The sequence below is a fragment of the Aphelocoma coerulescens genome, chromosome 2 (genome assembly GCF_041296385.1).
Source record: "Aphelocoma coerulescens isolate FSJ_1873_10779 chromosome 2, UR_Acoe_1.0, whole genome shotgun sequence".
Classification (NCBI taxonomy): Eukaryota; Metazoa; Chordata; class Aves; order Passeriformes; family Corvidae; genus Aphelocoma; species Aphelocoma coerulescens.
Genome location: NC_091015.1, coordinates 118,422,242 through 118,440,327, shown reverse-complemented (window position 1 = coordinate 118,440,327; position 18,086 = coordinate 118,422,242). Strand labels below are relative to the sequence as shown.

General features: G+C 41.6%; 1 protein-coding gene across 1 annotated transcript; it reads left to right on the top strand.

Annotated features, from left to right (window-relative positions):
* Positions 1–2,556: 2,556 nt before the first annotated feature.
* On the top strand, positions 2,557–11,234 carry TYMS (thymidylate synthetase). Its single transcript, XM_069005938.1, is given in 9 exon segments — positions 2,557–2,670; positions 2,672–2,700; positions 2,702–3,042; positions 3,338–3,411; positions 4,640–4,814; positions 6,954–7,055; positions 8,263–8,438; positions 9,741–9,812; positions 10,661–11,234. Coding segments are annotated over 9 exon segments (1,221 nt in total). The 3' UTR covers positions 10,799–11,234.
* Positions 11,235–18,086: the final 6,852 nt, after the last annotated feature.

Below are 18,086 nucleotides of genomic sequence, written 5' to 3'. Positions count from 1 at the left end.
CTTAGGTAGATGCTGGTGAAATTATGTGTATATTATATTTAAAGCACAAACATTTTAATATTTATAAACATATAAAATAAAATGCTCTGACACTTTCTCTACAATTTTTCTTCAAAATTCTCTGTAACTTAAAAGCAGTTACAAATATAAACAATAAATACTGTTTCAGATCACAGAATACTAATCTTCAGGGCCTAATTATTTCAGGACAATAATTATTTCTGTAGTCTGATGATGATTTTTAGCCTGAATCTTAGTCTGATTCTCCTGTAGCCATTTCATACCTGAGAAAAGTGGTGTTGATTTCAAAATCACACCACCGTTTTACATTCAGTTTGCACAAGACTTAAAGCACATGTAATTGTAATGCATAAAAAAAAGTTAAAACTCTACAAGAAAACTGGACAGATCTATAAGAACAGAAAGAGAGAGAGAAAAAAATGTGTTTCTGTCTGGTTTTTATGTTATGCATGTTTCTATAGCAGGACACCAATACATTCCACATAGACTTATTTTTCTAACATATTTTTCTCCATTCAAAACCAAAATTAATAATCTTTCTTTTTTTTTTTCCTCCTAGGAAAGAAGAAGTGTGAAATCCTTCTTCCTGAAATAAAGTATATGCTTTTTAGGTTAAATACCCCTATGCTCAACATAGCTAACTGTTAAATTACTATGGTTAAAATAGCTGCATATAAATAAAATGTTGCTTAGTAAATACTGTGACATATGAGCTATCAACCAAAGACTGTAGACATATTTTAACCCAAACCCAAATCCATTTTAATATTAACTTATTTTAAAAAGTGTTATTTATGTTGTCAGTAAGGTAATCTTTGATAACAAGCTATGGCTCTGGTTATGCAAAGATTTAAGGACATAATCAGCTGTAATCATGTAAGTAATTTCTATTTGCATACTTATATTCAAGCATATTCTTAAGCCTTTTCAACACTGATCCCTACAGATGTTGCACATTCAGCTGAGTCTGAATCAACCAGATTTCCATATGCATGTAGCATATTATTTTGCAATGAAAATATTCGATTTCTTCTTCCAGTTGCTTTTGATGCTTATTGTGTACATTAAATGACTTATCTGAATATGAACTAATGAGTAAGTCTTCTGCCTTTGGCATTTCTTACAAACAGCAGTTTGCCTCTGGATTTCATTTTTTAATTAATTAACAACCTTTATCAGTAAAGAAGTTTGTTTCTCCCTAAATTATACAAATCAGCTTTCAATGGTATTTGTAAATTATAATGAAGCTTAAGAACTGATATAGCTCTCAGCTAGAAGCAGAGCTCTAGGTGATTTGGTTTCATTTGCTGCATTTCTAAGCATTTTCTGCACACAGGTATATGCATCTTTTCCAACTTCAGCTCTGCTAAATATATCATATTAATTTCAAAGTGTACAGAAACATCTATGTTAGATATGAGCAGAAAAAAATATCCACACTCTACTTACACTTTGTTTTCCTTTACTTCTTATACATACATGTTAAGTATGCAACTTTATACAAGAAAAAAGCCATCTCACTCTTTTAATTAGTGGAAAGATGATTTTCTGCCTGCTGCAAAGAAAGTCCTCTGTGCTCCTCACCTTCCACATTTCAGGCTCCTAATCATGAGAGATTATCAGTCATAACTCCTGTAAACATATCACTTGTCAGAAAGCTGGGCTTTATCTGAGAGATAAGTGACTTAAAAAATTCTTGACTTCCAAGAGATACTAACAAAGAAATATGCAGAGAACAATCAGTTTCTTCTGACTAGCAGAGATTACACCTAGAAGATTTTCAGAGGACATCACATTGGGAACAGCTGCAATCAGACACGGGTCGGGATGCAAAGTGACAATGGGACGTGGGAAAAGCTGACATCAACACAATGAGACCCAATAAACCCACGTGACAAGTACTGCCCTTAGTGAGAAAGGAAATGTGCCAATAAAATATGAAGCAGGAAGCTGGTGACATGGCATGGCATGAAAGGATCTTGGCTTTAGAAGCGCAGGTCAGAGTGACACAGCTGGAAGTGGAAGGTGAGCTGAGCATGGGGCCTGGCACTGCAGGGGCAACACACCAAGGGAGACAAGGGAGGCTGGCACTGGCTGCACCCCGGCCTTTTTCAGGATATCCTTCCTGGCTGGGGGGATCTAGTGCCAGATGCGTGTGGCCTGCCAGACCCAGCCGAAGGCTTTGGTCTTGTTCAGCTCTGATGTGGGATGCCTGAGGCTGCAGAGAGAGGGAGAGAGATGACAAATGCCAAAAGCACCTTCCAGCATGGGATGAGCCTGCAGAGCAGTTACTGTGCCGCTAGAGCAGAACGAAGTCACGAAATCGCACAATCAACCACGTACTAAAAAACTTCTGGGCTCATCAAGTCCAACCTGTGACCGAACACCACCAGGTCAACTAGACCAGAGCACTACATGCCACCTTTTTTTCCCTTAAACACCTCCAGGGACCACCTCCCTGGGCAGCCCATTCCGATATGTGATCAACCTTTCTGTGAAGAAACTCTTCCGAATATCCAACCTAAACGAGCCGCTATGTTCGGAGCACGGGCTCGGGCCAGGTGCTCGGGCCAGCGCTCCCTCAGGGGGAACAGCTCCATGCGGGACCAGCGCGCGTGGCTGCGGAAGCGCCGCTGCCGAGGGCCCCTGGGCACGGGAAGGGGAAAGGGAAGGGGGCGGGCGGGAGGAGGCGGCAGTGGTGCCGCTCCGCCCCGCCCGCCCCTCGGCGCCGCTTGGCGGGAAAGCCGGCTTTGGCGGGAAGTCCGGGCTTTGGCGGGCTCGGGGGAGGCGCGCAGCCGGAGCCCAGCGCTGCCCGCAGGAGCCGCTGCCCCGCCATGCCCGCCGTGCCCGCCGTGCCCGCCGACGGGGAGCTGCTGAGCGCCGCCGCCCGCCCCGAGCCCGGCGAGCAGCAGTACCTGCAGCAGGTGCGGCACATCCTGCAGCACGGCCACCGGCGGGCGGATCGCACCGGCACCGGCACCATCTCCGTGTTCGGCATGCAGGCGCGGTACAGCCTGAGAGGTGGGAACCGCCGGGACCCCCCGCTCCCTGCCCTTGCTCCCTGGCCCTGCTCCCCGGCCCTGCTCCACCCCCTGAGCCGGGCTGAGTGTGGGGGTGTCACAAGCCGGGGCTGTCCCGCTCCCTACCCACCCGAGGGATCTGAATATGGGAATTACACATCCTCCCGCAAATCCTTACTTCATATCCCAGCCTCACAATGTCAGGTGGTGGCGTTGCCCTCTGTGGGGGAAAAGCCGAAGTCTGTTCACCCTGGGAAATGGCTGGTCCCCGCTGACACTCTGAAACTCTTTTCCAGATCAGTTTCCACTGCTCACAACGAAGAGGGTGTTCTGGAAGGGAGTGCTGGAGGAGCTGCTGTGGTTCATCAAGGTTCGGTATTTGAGTGTCTCTCTGAGTGGTGGGCCCGGGAGTGGCATAAACAGAACGAACTGGTGGGGAGTGGATTAAGGCATTTGGGTAACTGCAGATGCTTCTGTGCCAGTGACAGAAGAAGTGCAACCCCCTAATACTGTGACCTCACACGGGAGGCCATTCTCTTCAAGACATTCTGCATTTTAGTGCAGACTGTTGCTACCAGGGCAATCAAAACAGTTTCTCTTCTATTTCTTTTTAAGGGAGAGAATCTGAAATAGAGAGGGCTTTGTCTAATTTGAATATACTCCACAGCTATAAAGCCTAATGCAGTCTCTTTTCTTAGTGTTTTAATCAGAAATAATAATATGAAATAGACAGTAGGCAATTTAATGATCTTTTTAATATTGAGATAGCTTGATATGAACAGAAACAAACAGTGTAGAACCACAGGTGAAGTAAGACTGATGTCAACTCTAGGCTTTTTAGTAGCAAAAAAATGAGATCTAATGGAGCTAATAGCTGTACCTACTGTAATAAAATTCAACTATAGGTAGTACATCACAATGTAAGTGTTCTTTTATATGTTGTGATATTATGCAGCTATGGGAGAATCTACATAACCATTTGCTAGATAGCAGGACTCAAATGCACATTCATTTTTTAAAAGCTTTTGTTTTTTGGTTTTTTTTTGTTAATGTAAAAGACTCGACACTCCCCAAAACAGCATAATTTCTTTGTTGGATTTTTGAGTGTGCTGATTTGGACATCTTGCAGGATTCAGTGACATTTTTCTGGGTTATTTTCTCATTTTTGATTTTTAAGGATCTCGTTTAGGATTTTTAAGACCTTAAACTTATTATAGGTGGCTTGGCAAAGACAGTGCCTAGGCCATACATTTTTTGTTAGTCTATTTTCTTCAATCTGTAAATAACATCTTGTTACTTTACACAAATGTGCCTAGGAAATGACATTCCACAGTTGATCTTGAGGCTGTACTGTTTGTGCATTCACAAAGTGTGAGAATCCTGAGTTAAACAGCAGCATGGCACTTCAAACTCCATCCAATGTGCTGCTCACAAGTTTTGCTCTGTCCATGTGCAGGAACGTCATCCAGTACATTAATTGCACTGTTCATCCTTTATGAGTGGAGAAATACTGTAGACTAGCAAAGCTTAATACAGCTGTTTCAAATCATGTTCTCTGTGTTGGAATTAGAATGCAGACTTTTCACTGTGTTTTGTAGGGTTCTACAAATGCCAAAGAGCTCTCTGCAAAAGGTGTGAAGATTTGGGATGCTAATGGGTCGCGTGAGTTTCTGGATAAGCAGGGTTTCAGCACCAGAGAGGAGGGTGATTTGGGACCAGTGTATGGTTTCCAGTGGAGGCATTTTGGAGCAGAATACAAAGATATGCACACAGGTAATCGCATCCAAATACAGTTTTGATTGTTCAGTGAGACAGCTGTGGCACACCACTTCCACAATTCTGCATGGACTGTTCTTGAGGATCCATTCAGAGCAAAATGATAGCCAGAGTAAAGAGTGTTTGAGAGAGTGAACTTCTTTTTCCTTACTCAGTCTTAATTATCCTGAAAGATGTAGCTTTGTGTATTACGGTTCAGTATTTGGGGAACAGATGAGTCATGAGGCACACACTGTTTACTCTTTTACCTAGAGCAGATGTGGTTGCTGACAGCTGGAAGGATGTGTGTGCTGCGGTCCAGAAACCTGAGCGAGCTCCACTTGATAACAGTGGAGCACAGGCTGCCATCTCTGTATACCAGTGCAGGGTCCATGAAATTGTTGTGCTACAAAGAACTGACATCAGTGCACTACATTCACTGGGGGCAGTAGAAGAGAAAGATTTTTCCATTCTGCATCTGGAACAAAGTTGGATGTTTCCATAGCTGATGATGCTGTGGACAGAACAGCTGTGACAAGTTATGATATGATGCAGTACCTGTTGGTATTTTCAGTGGAACTGGTTCATTAAACTGACTCTCAAATGTATTGATTCATCTTTTCTAAGTCACTGAAGGAGAGGATGTAGAAAATGTTTAGAGGACTGCCATTAAGAAAAAGGTTTAAAAAACCAGATTGTCACTATCTGGTGTGATTTTTTAATTTGGATTAACAACATGGTTAGTTATCTAGGTGGGGTTTCTTGTTTGGTTTTTTGTTTGGTTTTTTTTTTTTTTTTCAGTACAGCCTCAAATTGAAGCTGACATTAAGTACAGGTTTTAGACTTGGTATTGGCATGTTGACCATTAGCAGAATACAGTTTTATGGTAACACAAATGATGCAAGTTGTGAACTGACACATCTGAAAACTTACTGATCTTCTCAGCTTAAAAGGTCTAAGTTATAGCATGGAAAAACAGAACAAGATAAATTCCCACAGTTTTCCTTACAAATAGATTTCCTTAAGTTGCATTACTAATGGATAGGTAATTAGCTTCAGGAACTAACATAACCATTTGACAAGACTTCTGGCATGGTATTGCTGTCAGAAGAGTTCCCTGAGATGCTAATTGTGTATTACTACCTTGTTTGCCAGCTTGGGTCTCCCTGTAACCATAATTTGGTGTTGCTGCAGTAAGAGTTATTAGAAAATACGTAGTTACCAGCCATGCCAATTCACTGGCATGAGTCAGAACAATGATTAACAACTAATGACTTTTTTATTCTGAAATCCATTCTAATGGTCAGTTAATTTCAGAAACTGTCTTATATAACTGGTATTGAGCCTAAAATTCAGCCAGTGAGTGTCATTGGGTGAAATGCAATATCCTGTGCTACATATGATTAAAGTTCTCTTCTGCAGCTAAAGGCTATGGAAATTTAGTTTTCATGCATGAAATGTATGAAACTTGTGAAGGCTAGATGGATGCATTTATTCATCTATCAAAAACTTTCTGGTTTTGAGTATGTAAAGAATTCTGACACCTGGCACACTGGTCTGGGCATAATTTTTTTTTATATATAAGAAGGAGAACTGTAGCATGCAAATTGAATGTCTAGAAAGGCATTTTAGTCCAGAAATGCAATGAGCAAATCAGTCTAAATACCAGGACTGACTAGGTGGTAACATCTTGTCTATTCCAGTACAGCACTTGTACTATTTAGGTAACAAGTCATCATGAGTGATAAAATACCATGCTTTGTCCAGCCAGATTTTTTGTAACTGTTGTTTCTTGGGATTTAGTGATTATGCAGACTTCTTAGTTGGTCTTAAAAAATGTCAAGCTGTTGCGAATGGAATAAATAGGGATGGTCCTATTTCAGTGGGTGCTAAAGGTACTCAAAGCCCACCAAATAGTTGGGGGCACACACAAAAATACCATCATGAGAATTTCTGAAGTTCTAGAGCATCCTAAGAAAGACCAAGAACAACTCATGTTTAGAGGGTGCCAATTTATTAATCACTTTCCAAGTTGCAATAAAACCTTCAGAGGTTGTCATTTGGATATCACTTTTCAGTGGGACAAGGGCTGGATGTTAAAAAAATACCATGATTTGAATCTCTCTGGTTTAGATCTTATTTGTTATATTTCTTCAGATTATTCCAACCAAGGAGTTGATCAGTTGCAAAAAGTGATTGAAACGATCAAAACCAATCCAGATGACAGAAGAATCATTATGTGTGCTTGGAATCCCAAAGGTATTGAACAGCTGGTGTAAAGTGAATGCAGTTGCACATTATACTGCTGTGTGCTAAATGATGTTCTATTCCTGTGTCACCAGTCAGTTCCATTTGGTGTCCTTGATCATTCTTTATAAAACTACTATGAGTGCAGTAAAAATGGCCAGGGGTTATAATCCTGATTCTCTTTCTACTTAATCCTTGTGTTCAGACCTCAAAAATAATGAACTGTTTCTTCAGAGTTTTTCTCTCCAGGTTAAAGTGAGGGATATACCAGTGTCTTTGACATACAGTCTATTCAAAGACAGTAACTCTTATTTTAAAAAGGTAAAATAACAAACCATAAAAAGTATATTAAAGCAATGTGTCTGGCTTTTAGCCATGTAATCTATCGTGAAGTTAACAAACCCCTTAAGACTAGAGAACAAAAGTATTATTTATGTTGTAATCTTGTCCTTGAACATAGTTCATATGATGAACCGGTATCATATGAATGATAGGGTCTGTTTATACATAGATATCCATTCACTCTGTAGGGCAACTTCTAAACAAGAGCTACTGCAAGAAAATGTTTAACTTCACCAGTGATAGATCTGTGCTCCAAAAAAATCACACAGTGTTTTCCACTGGTGTCTGAAAGGGTATGCCACATGCTATTGCTGTTATTTTCAAGGTTAAAACATTCTCAGAAGATAACTGGTGGAAGTTTTCCTTGCCACGCTGTAATTTTACTCTCTGCACTTTTTAAGTGTAGAAAAACACTCAAAAGATCTTCTGGTTTCTGATTTTTTTTTTTAATTGATCATTACTTTTATATCTCAACAAGCACACTGCAATGGGAAGAGAGTAAGATGAAGCAGCTGGAATTTGCTTTAGGATATATGCTAAATTTTACTCTTAATGTCTTCCTTTAGGGAATTCAACTGTCTCACCAAGGTGAGTAGAAATAAACTGCTGTGCAGCATTGTGGCATAAATCTGTTCTGTGGAATATCTCTTTATGACTTTCTGGTCATAAAACCCAGGAGACAGCTTGTCATGACCTGGACTTAATTGCCTGGGCAGAAGGTGCTTATAAACAAGAGAAAAAGCAACAGAGTGACAGTGCAGTTGGCTCTCTACTAGATCTCATTACATGCTTGTTTAGGTTTTGCATCTTCTACATTCATAACACACTAATGCTGTTACTGTTTTCTCCCCCCCACCTTCTGTTCCACAATTCCTAGATATTTCCCTGATGGCTTTGCCTCCATGCCATGCCCTTTGCCAGTTCTATGTTCTGAATGGTGAACTGTCTTGCCAACTCTACCAGAGGTCTGGAGACATGGGACTAGGAGTGCCTTTCAATATTGCCAGCTATTCACTGCTCACGTACATGATAGCCCATGTCACAGGGCTGAAGGTAGGCTATTTAATCATTTATTTAATCTTCTCTGAGAAGTGAGGGACTAAAAGATAAGACTCTTCATGTCATGCCCAAGAAAAACTGGAATGAACATACTGTTTGAAATCTTGCTGAAATATGTGTAAAAAAGGGCCCTGTGAATTTGATGTGAATTCCCTCTGGTTTGTATGGGCAGTTAGAATCAGCAATGTAAGAATTTTTAAATTCAGGTCAAGCAGAAGATTCTTTCCGGTCTTGACAGTGTCAAAACCGACCTGTTCATTAGTCTTAGAAATCTGAACTGAGTGCTTGTCCTTAGGGGATGGTAACATGCCAGTGATTATTTTGTAGCATGTGTTTATTGCTATCTAATTTGGATATTCTGCCCACCTAACTTCCAGCTATAATTTCAGCTGGGTATTTGTTTGATTTCCTACTGTAGATGATTATGTACAGTGGTAGTATGTGCTCAAATAGCTCCTGCTCTGAGTTCAGAGCTGTATTTTGTAATTTGGAAGAGAAATTTAAATGCATGACAATCTTGTACAAGGGCAACCCCCTTTTCTTTAGGGCATGTAAAAATTTGTTCTAGAAAGGCCTTTCTATGCCTAATCCTCCTGCTACCAGCAACAAGAAGGGGAACTTGTTAAAACAGGGCAACGGGGAAGGATCAGACTTCACAGCAATTGCAGGAATTAGTCCAAGGTACTAAAAAAGGTGAAGTTTAATGTTATGTCCAGCTGTTGCCTCTCAGCCACTTCCTCTCCTGGCTTTGGTGGTTTTCAGATCTGAGGGCTGATCAACATTGGTCAGAGGCTGGTAAAAGAGCTGATAAAACTTCCTCACCTTAAATTCCATTGCTCAGGGGCTGCTAAGTCACAGAACTTGCAAGCTTGCAAGCCCCGTCTGGGTGCTTGCCTGTGCCTGACACCTCCATGGCTGTTTAGTAGTTCTAAAGCCAGCTTTGGTGAGTTGTACTTACTATAAGTGGAGTGGAAAAGCTGGATGTCACTGCTGCACCTGTTTGTGTCTCAGTGAGCAGATCAGTGTTGCTCCATTCATTTACCAAAGCTACTGTCATAGCAGGATTTCAAAGATAAATTTTTTGGTAAGCTAGTGGAAATTTCATTATATTTTCCATTAACTATGCATTAGTCAGAGAAGCTTGTGCCCTTCAAAGCTTTCAAGGATACAATCCAGTACAGAAGCTGCAATTCCACACTAGCCAGATGCTGAGAATCAATACTGTAAGCACTGTAATGTTCTGTTTTCTTAGAACCTGCCTGTTTGAAAACCACATGTATTCTTCATTCTTTTCAGCCTGGAGAGTTCATCCACACCTTAGGGGATGCTCACATATATCTGAACCATGTGGAACCTCTGAAAGTCCAAGTAAGTACTTTTTCTGTATTCTTTTATGCTTTTATCTTCCACAATGCTTATTCAATGCAAAATTATCTCAATATTTTAATTATCCTTTTGCAGATGTTAATTTGTGCAGCTTTTCATTTCTACCCTAATAATTGCAGTACCTTAACACCTGCTCATTTTAGGTTGCAAACAGAAATACAACACAAGCATGATTGAAATGTTCATCAGTGTACTACTCTAGAACCAAGTTAGAGATCCAAATCCACTTTTGACTTTGAAAATAATTCCACCTAATCCCAGTAACACAAAATAAGATGTCTTTGTAATATATCAGAAAAGGATAACTTAAAATTCTTAATAAAGAGTTAATCAGTAATATTATTTGGCTGAGAAAGGCTACATTTTCTTCAGGAAGTAATTTGTTGCAGTAGGATAAAGTCAGAATTTGATTTGATCAGACTGAATGTCTTCACTACTAGTATGGTTTAAAACCATCCAGAGAACTAGTTATTGATTCAGACCCAAAGGGTCCTGTGAGAAAAATGCATTTTTGGGTCAGATTTTCTTAGTTTCCTCTGGAAGAAATATAATCTGTAACCACCAGGATTGCTTTGCCAACTAAAAGTGCTTGCAATGCATTTGGATGGTCAGGGAATTCACTTGAAAATTATGCTGCTGCTCCCTCTGAAAATACTAAGGCAGATTCTACCTAACTATATTGGAATTTTCTTTAATTTTTTTTTTTTCTTAGTATAAATCTTCTCGGTGGGGAGGGAAAGCCTACATGGTGTAATTGATTTGAGACTGAGAACACAAAAGTCTCTGCTTTAAAGTATTAGCTTTATACAGTAAGCTTGCTTTTATTTCAGCTTCAGAGGGAGCCAAGACCTTTCCCCAAACTCAGAATTCTTCGTGAGATTAAAGACATCAGCGACTTTAAGGCAGAAGACTTTCAGATTGAAGATTATAATCCTCATCCACCTATTAAAATGGAGATGGCTGTCTAATGCTATAAACCAACATTAAATACTAATGTGGAAATGTACCTAAGATAGTTTCTCTAACGTGGTGGTGCTTTTATATACTTCAAAAGATATCTGCTTTATTGTTAGAAAGAAATAGATACTCATGGACCAGAACTGCCTTCGGTGCTACCCTGTAGCTGTACAGGAGAGATGGTTATTCCTGATATGCTATGCAGATGTTAACCCAGTTTTAAGTTGTTAGAGAGCTCGTTTTCTATATGTTGTTTCAGTTACCAGTGGCCATTTCTGTCACCATTCAGTTGCTATGTGTGAGTAGCACGTGCTTACATGCTTGACTGGCTACTGAAAATAAGAACTTGTATGTGCAATAGAGGATTCCTTCAAGGTGGGAGAAATCGTTAAATATATTCTAAAGAGTGTATGTTTAATAAAGCTTTTCGTAAAAAATCCTCTGGAAGGGATGATGCATATTTAATTTTGGTGTGGTTTTTTATAGTTAGTAGTAAAAAAGGATTGGAAAGCAAAGTGTCTTGGAGGGTAACATCTGGCAAGGAAAAACAAACTTCCCGTAGTCTTCACAGATGAACCATCAGGAAGGCAAAAGATTTTCATGGAACCTTGCTGGAAATGCAATCTCTGCATAGTGTCTCTGTAGCAGCAATTTATTTATTCCCCAGCCCTACAGGAATGACTGATATAAATTAAACAGAGCTGTAGTTAAAGAGAGGTTACCAGATAATATTAGTCATCAGCTGTCTGTCACCATTTAAAACCAGATCCCACAAACATATGGACTAATTTTGCAGCCTGGAGCAGTAAAACCTAGAGATCATAGTATTTGTAGGAATGGAGTTCCTTAATTAAATTGTAGCAGAATTCAGCTTTCAACTCTCCTTATCCTTGTAACTTCTGCAGTAACTTACAAAATTCCTCTTCAGGAATTTAATTGTGAGTGGATCTGCGGTTAATATTCAGACATAGGATATTCAATACATATTTGAACATGTGGAAAAATGCATAGTAATTTTTTAAATTAAATTTTAAAGTCAATAAACTGATAAATATTGGAAAAGTGTACAATTTCAGATAATTCTAAGAATTTAATAATCTGTGTGCTTTCAGTCAGGGTCCTGCAAAAGAGGACCATTGAATCTTTCTTAAACCAAACTAATCATAACTTTGAAAAGCATACTTTGTATAAAAATTATGTGCATATGTCATTGTACTGATTTTCCTTATACTGATCACTGATGTTCAGACTAATTTTTTTGTAGCACAAAAAGTTGTTCTCTTTTCCTGACATCTAGCCCAACACAAGATTGCACAAAAAAAAATCTCTGCCTGTTGTAAGCACACCAAATGTAAAGAGACCACTGCTTATTAGAAAGGTTCTTAATACACACTGTAGCCTATCATTCTTGAAGAGAGATGATCAGACTATGTGCTATTTCAGCTTAGATCCTGTGAGAAGCTTGGAATGGTCAAACCTCATCCTTTTCTGAGGCTGCATTAAATGGACACTTAGTAGCCAACCTGCTGTTGAACTTCTCTCAAATTACTGAACTCACAGGTAGTTCCAGCACTCTTGTCACCACACCTGAGAGCTGTGTCACGTGCTCCTCCTAATAAACTTCATCTCAGCTCTACTACTCTCATATTCTAAAATCACCCGGTTCAGATAGTCCAGTAGTCATTTCATTAATGGGATGTCCCAGCTGTGGGCTGTCAGCCACTTCTTACCATGTGCATACTTTTACAAGTTAAAGGTTCTTGAGTGTTCCAACAGTCCTCTAAAAGTACAAGGAAATAGATTAAGCTGCAAATTCATTTAACAGGTCTGCCTACACTTAACAAGTTAAGTTCCTTTTGCTGGAAACCACTTTATGTAACACTGCAGATAAGTTGGATTCTGCAGGACATTTTAGCAAATATAGCCAGAGAGGATGTGAAGTAAAGTTGGCCTCAGGGCCTGACTAGTGGGAATTAGCAGTCTCAGTGGTTATCCAGGACAGGAATACCTAGCCAAGAGACAAATTCAGAATGGGAGTCATTTACTTTTCTTCCTAAATTGCTGAGGAGTTAGGTGTATGGACATACATAGCATGCATAAGCAGACCAGTCTTTATAGCTCTGGAAGAGTATATAGAGTAGCTCTGAAGTGTATTCCTAGTTTTAGTATAGGAATTAATTACAACTTGACTGTTTCCCTTTATCAGCACAATTTACTACGAATAGCAGTTGAAGTGATACTTGTACCTTGAAGACCAAGAAGGTTTATGGTGCTCAGAAGATCAGAAAGATGTAAAAAGCATTTACACAGCACCCTTTTAATGTGGGTAAAAGTAAAAATACATTTTAAAATTTGTAGGTATGAGACTTCTAGTAGCTCTCGTGCAAAAATATGATTATTTGAAGAATTTTAATATATAAACAGGAGGTACTCAAGGAATTTTGATTTACAAAATATGAACACTGTTCATGCTGCAAAGATGACTATGACTGCAGGCCATATTCAGAGCAGTATTTTAGACAAACCATGGGACATTGCTAGATACTTTCAAGAGATGCATCCTTGTATCATTTCTCCACTTTCCAAGGGCCATTCAGCAACCTGCAGATAGCAACGAAATTTCTTACCACTTTGGTCAAGTATCAACTTCTACATTCCACCTTCTTAGATGAGCTTTTGTAACCCATACTGTTTCTGACGTGTTATGGTATGTTGCAAGACTGGCCTTACTGCAATACTACAAAGAATATTAGTTACCTGATTAAGGTAGATAAAGGGTCAGAAAAGAAAGAACTAATCAAGTCTTCTAATGAGCCTCTGGCTTGGTCAATTTGTCCCCATAGTGACTGGCACCTGTGAAGTGTCTGAGTATGGAATGCAGCCCAGGTTTCAAGTGCCTTTATTAAAACCACAAACGGTTCATACTCACCTGCTTGAAGTTTAACCCACCCTTCTAACTTCCCTTTGCAGCCCACAGGAAGGTGGGCTTGTGGGGTAGCGACACAAACGTATGCTGTGACCACCATGTAGCAACATATATGTTAAGAAATAAAAGAGCAACCACCATAGCCACTTCTTACTGGAATTTTTTTATATAACTAACCTGTTTTCAAGCGTTTCAGATACTTGGATATGATCAAACATTATCAAGCGCTAGACTAATTGACAGAGGCCCCCAAATCCATCCTAGAGATGACAGTGCCACACCAAGACATCCAAAGTCTTTTGGTGCATGACATGAAACAATGAAAATTACAGCAGTGTGTGCAAGCTTATGCTCAGAAATCACAAGCATGACAGCTGAAGAAACTAATCAGACTGCCTTAAAGGATGGGGAGAGAAAGATTTTTTCATTGCTGTTGCATTTTGCAGAGCCTTTCTCTGGAACTTTTTGGCCATCAGCAGCACAGACAAGCTTTCATTCACACTTCCCAGCCTGCAGCTGTCAATTTGGAGATAACTCAAGGCCTTGGCTTGTAGAAGATGTTCAAATATCACTCTGTTGTGTCGGTGTAAGGGAAAAATTGGAAAGTTAAGACCTGGAGACTCCCAAATTAACATAGTATAAGAGCTGCTGGCAACTCATACAAAAGCATTTGTACAGTGTCCCTCCTGTCTGTGTCTCCATAAATCCAAATTATTTAAATTTAAATGAGAGATCACATGAGAATTTGGATGAACTTCAAGGATGTTGTCAGTATTAAAAATCAGCTTACACCTGTAATGTCAAGAACACTACACCTGACACAATGAACTGAGGTACGCTGAATAAAAATCAATGTGTGCCAAAGGGCATAGTTGTACTGGACTGAGTTTGGAAATAACTGCCACTTAATTGGATGTTGAATCTCGTAAGTGAAAGTGAAAATGGCTGCTCCATTCCAGGCCAAGGACATGGGCTTAACGTGCACAAAGGCACACTGAGTTTGTAATGAGACTATTCTGCAATGCTTACACAAACTGATTGGGCAGCTCTGCCAAATAATTGCCTCACACACTGCCTCAATCTTTTTAGTATTTAGGCTCCTTTGGGAGCCAACTCACACCACTCTGGTCACCTAACTGTGTCCCCAGGCAGGAGCTTGGGGCACTCTGGGGACAGGATTCAGCATGCTTGGGATTGCAGAGCTTTGGGATGTGCTTGCCTATGTGAATGAGCAGCTATTCCCATTTTGAGGCAGCTGAAGTGAAAATAGCAGTGATTCTGCTGTAGGAAATATTCCTCCTGGAGACCAGTCAGGATGAGAGATGGCCTTGTAGCTGAGATACACTTGGATAAGAGTCAGGATTCAATTTCTATCTGTGCTACAGATTTCCTGTCTTGAGCTTGACTAAGTTGTTCAGTCAGATCAGGCCTCATGTTAATTTCCCATGTTTCTAGTACAGATAATTGTATTCCCCTTATTCACATGGGAATTCTGCAGATAAATACATTAAATGCTATGTGGTTTTCAGATGCTAGAGTAAAAAGAAGAGAAAGGTTATATAAAACATCAAGTAAAGCCAGAATTCAGGACTGGCCTTTAATTTGTAAAGCAAGGCTATACTAATGGGTAATTCAAACCCATCCTACTAGACATTCATTATAAAACACCCCCCTCTGCAAGTAAAGTGTCTTATCTACTGGTAGACAACAGCTGAGAGGGAGAAGTACATTAAATATGTTTATAGCAGGGCTTGGCATGAGAAACTGGCAGAAGAGAAATTACACTAATGTCATCATTGTTGTTTCCAGTTGCTGCAGAGAACCAAGAATTTGTTAATTCACATTGTTTGGCTCTGTAGTTTTGGTGTCAATACTTGGCAAAAAGATGGGCACAATAAAAACCAATTTACTTTAATCTGGAGACTGGTATTCTAAAAAGCACCAGCCTGTCTGCTGACACCTGGCTATTTATGATATCTCTAGGAGTCAGTTCTGATCTTTGGACTCATTAAAAATATTTTATGCAAAAAGTATTTAAATATAGCTGAGGGCAGTGACTTACTACTAATGCTAGCAGTTGAGTTTCCCTGGGGGAAAGGACAGGTTTCAACCTTTTAAAATAGCTGCAAATATACTGGACAAATTCCTCCTAAGGCCAGACAGGGCACTGAGTGCACTGACAGACCTCACCACGACCAGTCTCACCTGGGGCTCACACCCTCTGCCCACGGGCCTTAGTTTCTGCCTGGGTTGCATGGCAGGTGTACCTGCCCGCAGCTGTGGACACGTCTGGCCGTGGAACAACATCCCATCCCTGGGCCATGTCTGACCATGGTTCGCCTCACTGCCTGGCCTCTGCGCATCCCCGTCCCCAGGGATATGCCCAGCGCTTGAGGCTGGGGCCACCTCCCTGCTCCCTGTCAGCCCTGCTCCTGAATGCAGGTGGGACAAGCCTGGCTGGGAGGACTCTGCCCTGGTGCCCCTGTGGGGCTCCCCGACTATAACAAATCTTTGCGTGCTGGCTCGAAGAGAAGCGCGGAGGTCCAGCTGCGGATCCTCTGAGAAACGGCGGCACACAAAAGGGGCACAGGGGGGACGAGCTCCTCACCCAAGGGAGCGGTCTCTGAGCCCGATGTGAGAGCACACAGGTGGAGGCACAGAAGGAGAGAGGGGACTCCTCATATAGGTTCCACACATAAATTCATCCACAGGAAAGGATAGGGACAAAGAGCCAAGGATCTGAGGGTTTCCAGGGATTTTATAGTGAGGATAGGAAAGGCGGGGATAAGGGATACAGCCAATCGGATACGGGATAGGAGGCAGGGTTGAGAGCAAGGGAACCAATGGGAACAACACATAGGAGGGATTTAGGGAAGGAGCCAATGGGGTGTTGAGTAACATAGAACTTTCCAGAACTAATACATATTAACTTCAGGGAAATGAATATACATGACCTTATACATAAAATAAGAAGGGGTAAACGTTAACCAGCCATACAAAAGTATGCAAACCACCGAACGGGGGAATTGTGGGTTCTCACCCTAACTACAGAGTGCATTGTTAAACCTCGGTGCCTGACCACCACAGCTTGGTGTTGGTTGGTTCCTCAGGGGTTAGAGTGGTTGCAGCCAGTTGCACCACTACACCCGAGACTTCCCAGTTCTTGGGAGCAGCTGGCCCCTGTGGTGTCCTGCCTGTGAGGGATCTCAGGCTGCCTCCAGCCCTAAGACAGCAGTGCAGAGCCAGGTCTGCAGCTGCCTGAGACTTTTTCCTAGAAGTCTGGCGTGACTCTGGGCTGTGACCTTCTCTTGTGGCTTAACACTAGCCAACAATTTAGCCCTTTGCAGCAGATCACTCATGCTCCACCTGATCACTCATGCCCCACCAGCAGGATCAGGGATGGAATTGGAAGGGAAAACGCTGGAAAATTCATGGTTTGAGATACAGACAGTTTAATGGGGAAAGCAAAAGCTGTGTACACCAACAAAGCAAAACAAGGAATGAATTCACTGCTTCTCATGGGCAGGCAGGTGTTCAGCCATCTCCAGGAGAGCAGGGCCCCGTTACACCTCCATGTTCCCCAAGTAATTGTTACTTAGGAAGACAAATGCCATCACTCCAAACATCCCCCTTCCTCCTACTGGCCCTGCCCAGCCTTACTGGAAGCCCTCCCCCATCAACCCTGCCCTGGGATCCAACACAGCCCCAGTCCCTGCCTGAGCTACCCCAGCTGTGATCACACCTGTGCAGAGCCATGGACCTCGCTGATCCAGACCCTGAACCACAGGCTGAGCCCTGCTTGACCTGGGTCTGACTTCATCACTATGGGCAGGCTGGCAGTCCCTGGGCTCTGTCTCACCCTGGTCCCTGTCACTGGGACAGAGCTTGCCCTCAGAGCCATCTTCACACCATAAACCTTCTCTGGTAACCTTCTCAGTTCTGGCTGTTCCCTCAGACCTGCCCTGCCAGCTATGCTCCCGGCCCACCTGCAACTCTGGCAGTGCCACTGGTGCCACCGAGAGGATGACTTGCAACATGCTAACAGCATGATTTCCTGGAATTTTGATATATTTACAGCTGAGTTAGGGCAGCACAGATAGAGGTGGTACAATTAGAGGAGCCTGGAACCTCTCCCCTCTAAACCCTACTCCTTCATACAGCTACTGCAGGGTCATGTCTACACATGCCCTGCTGTGCTGAGCAAAACACTGGCTGAAGCACCAAACCCACAAAGCAAAATGAACATGGGAGCTGGATAATTATCCTTGGGCAACAGGGGTTCTGAGCTTCATCAGGCCTTCAGTGCTCTACAGACCACACTGTCTGCCTGCACTGTTCCAAGCTGTCTCAAGGGCCTGCAGTGTGCTCCACAG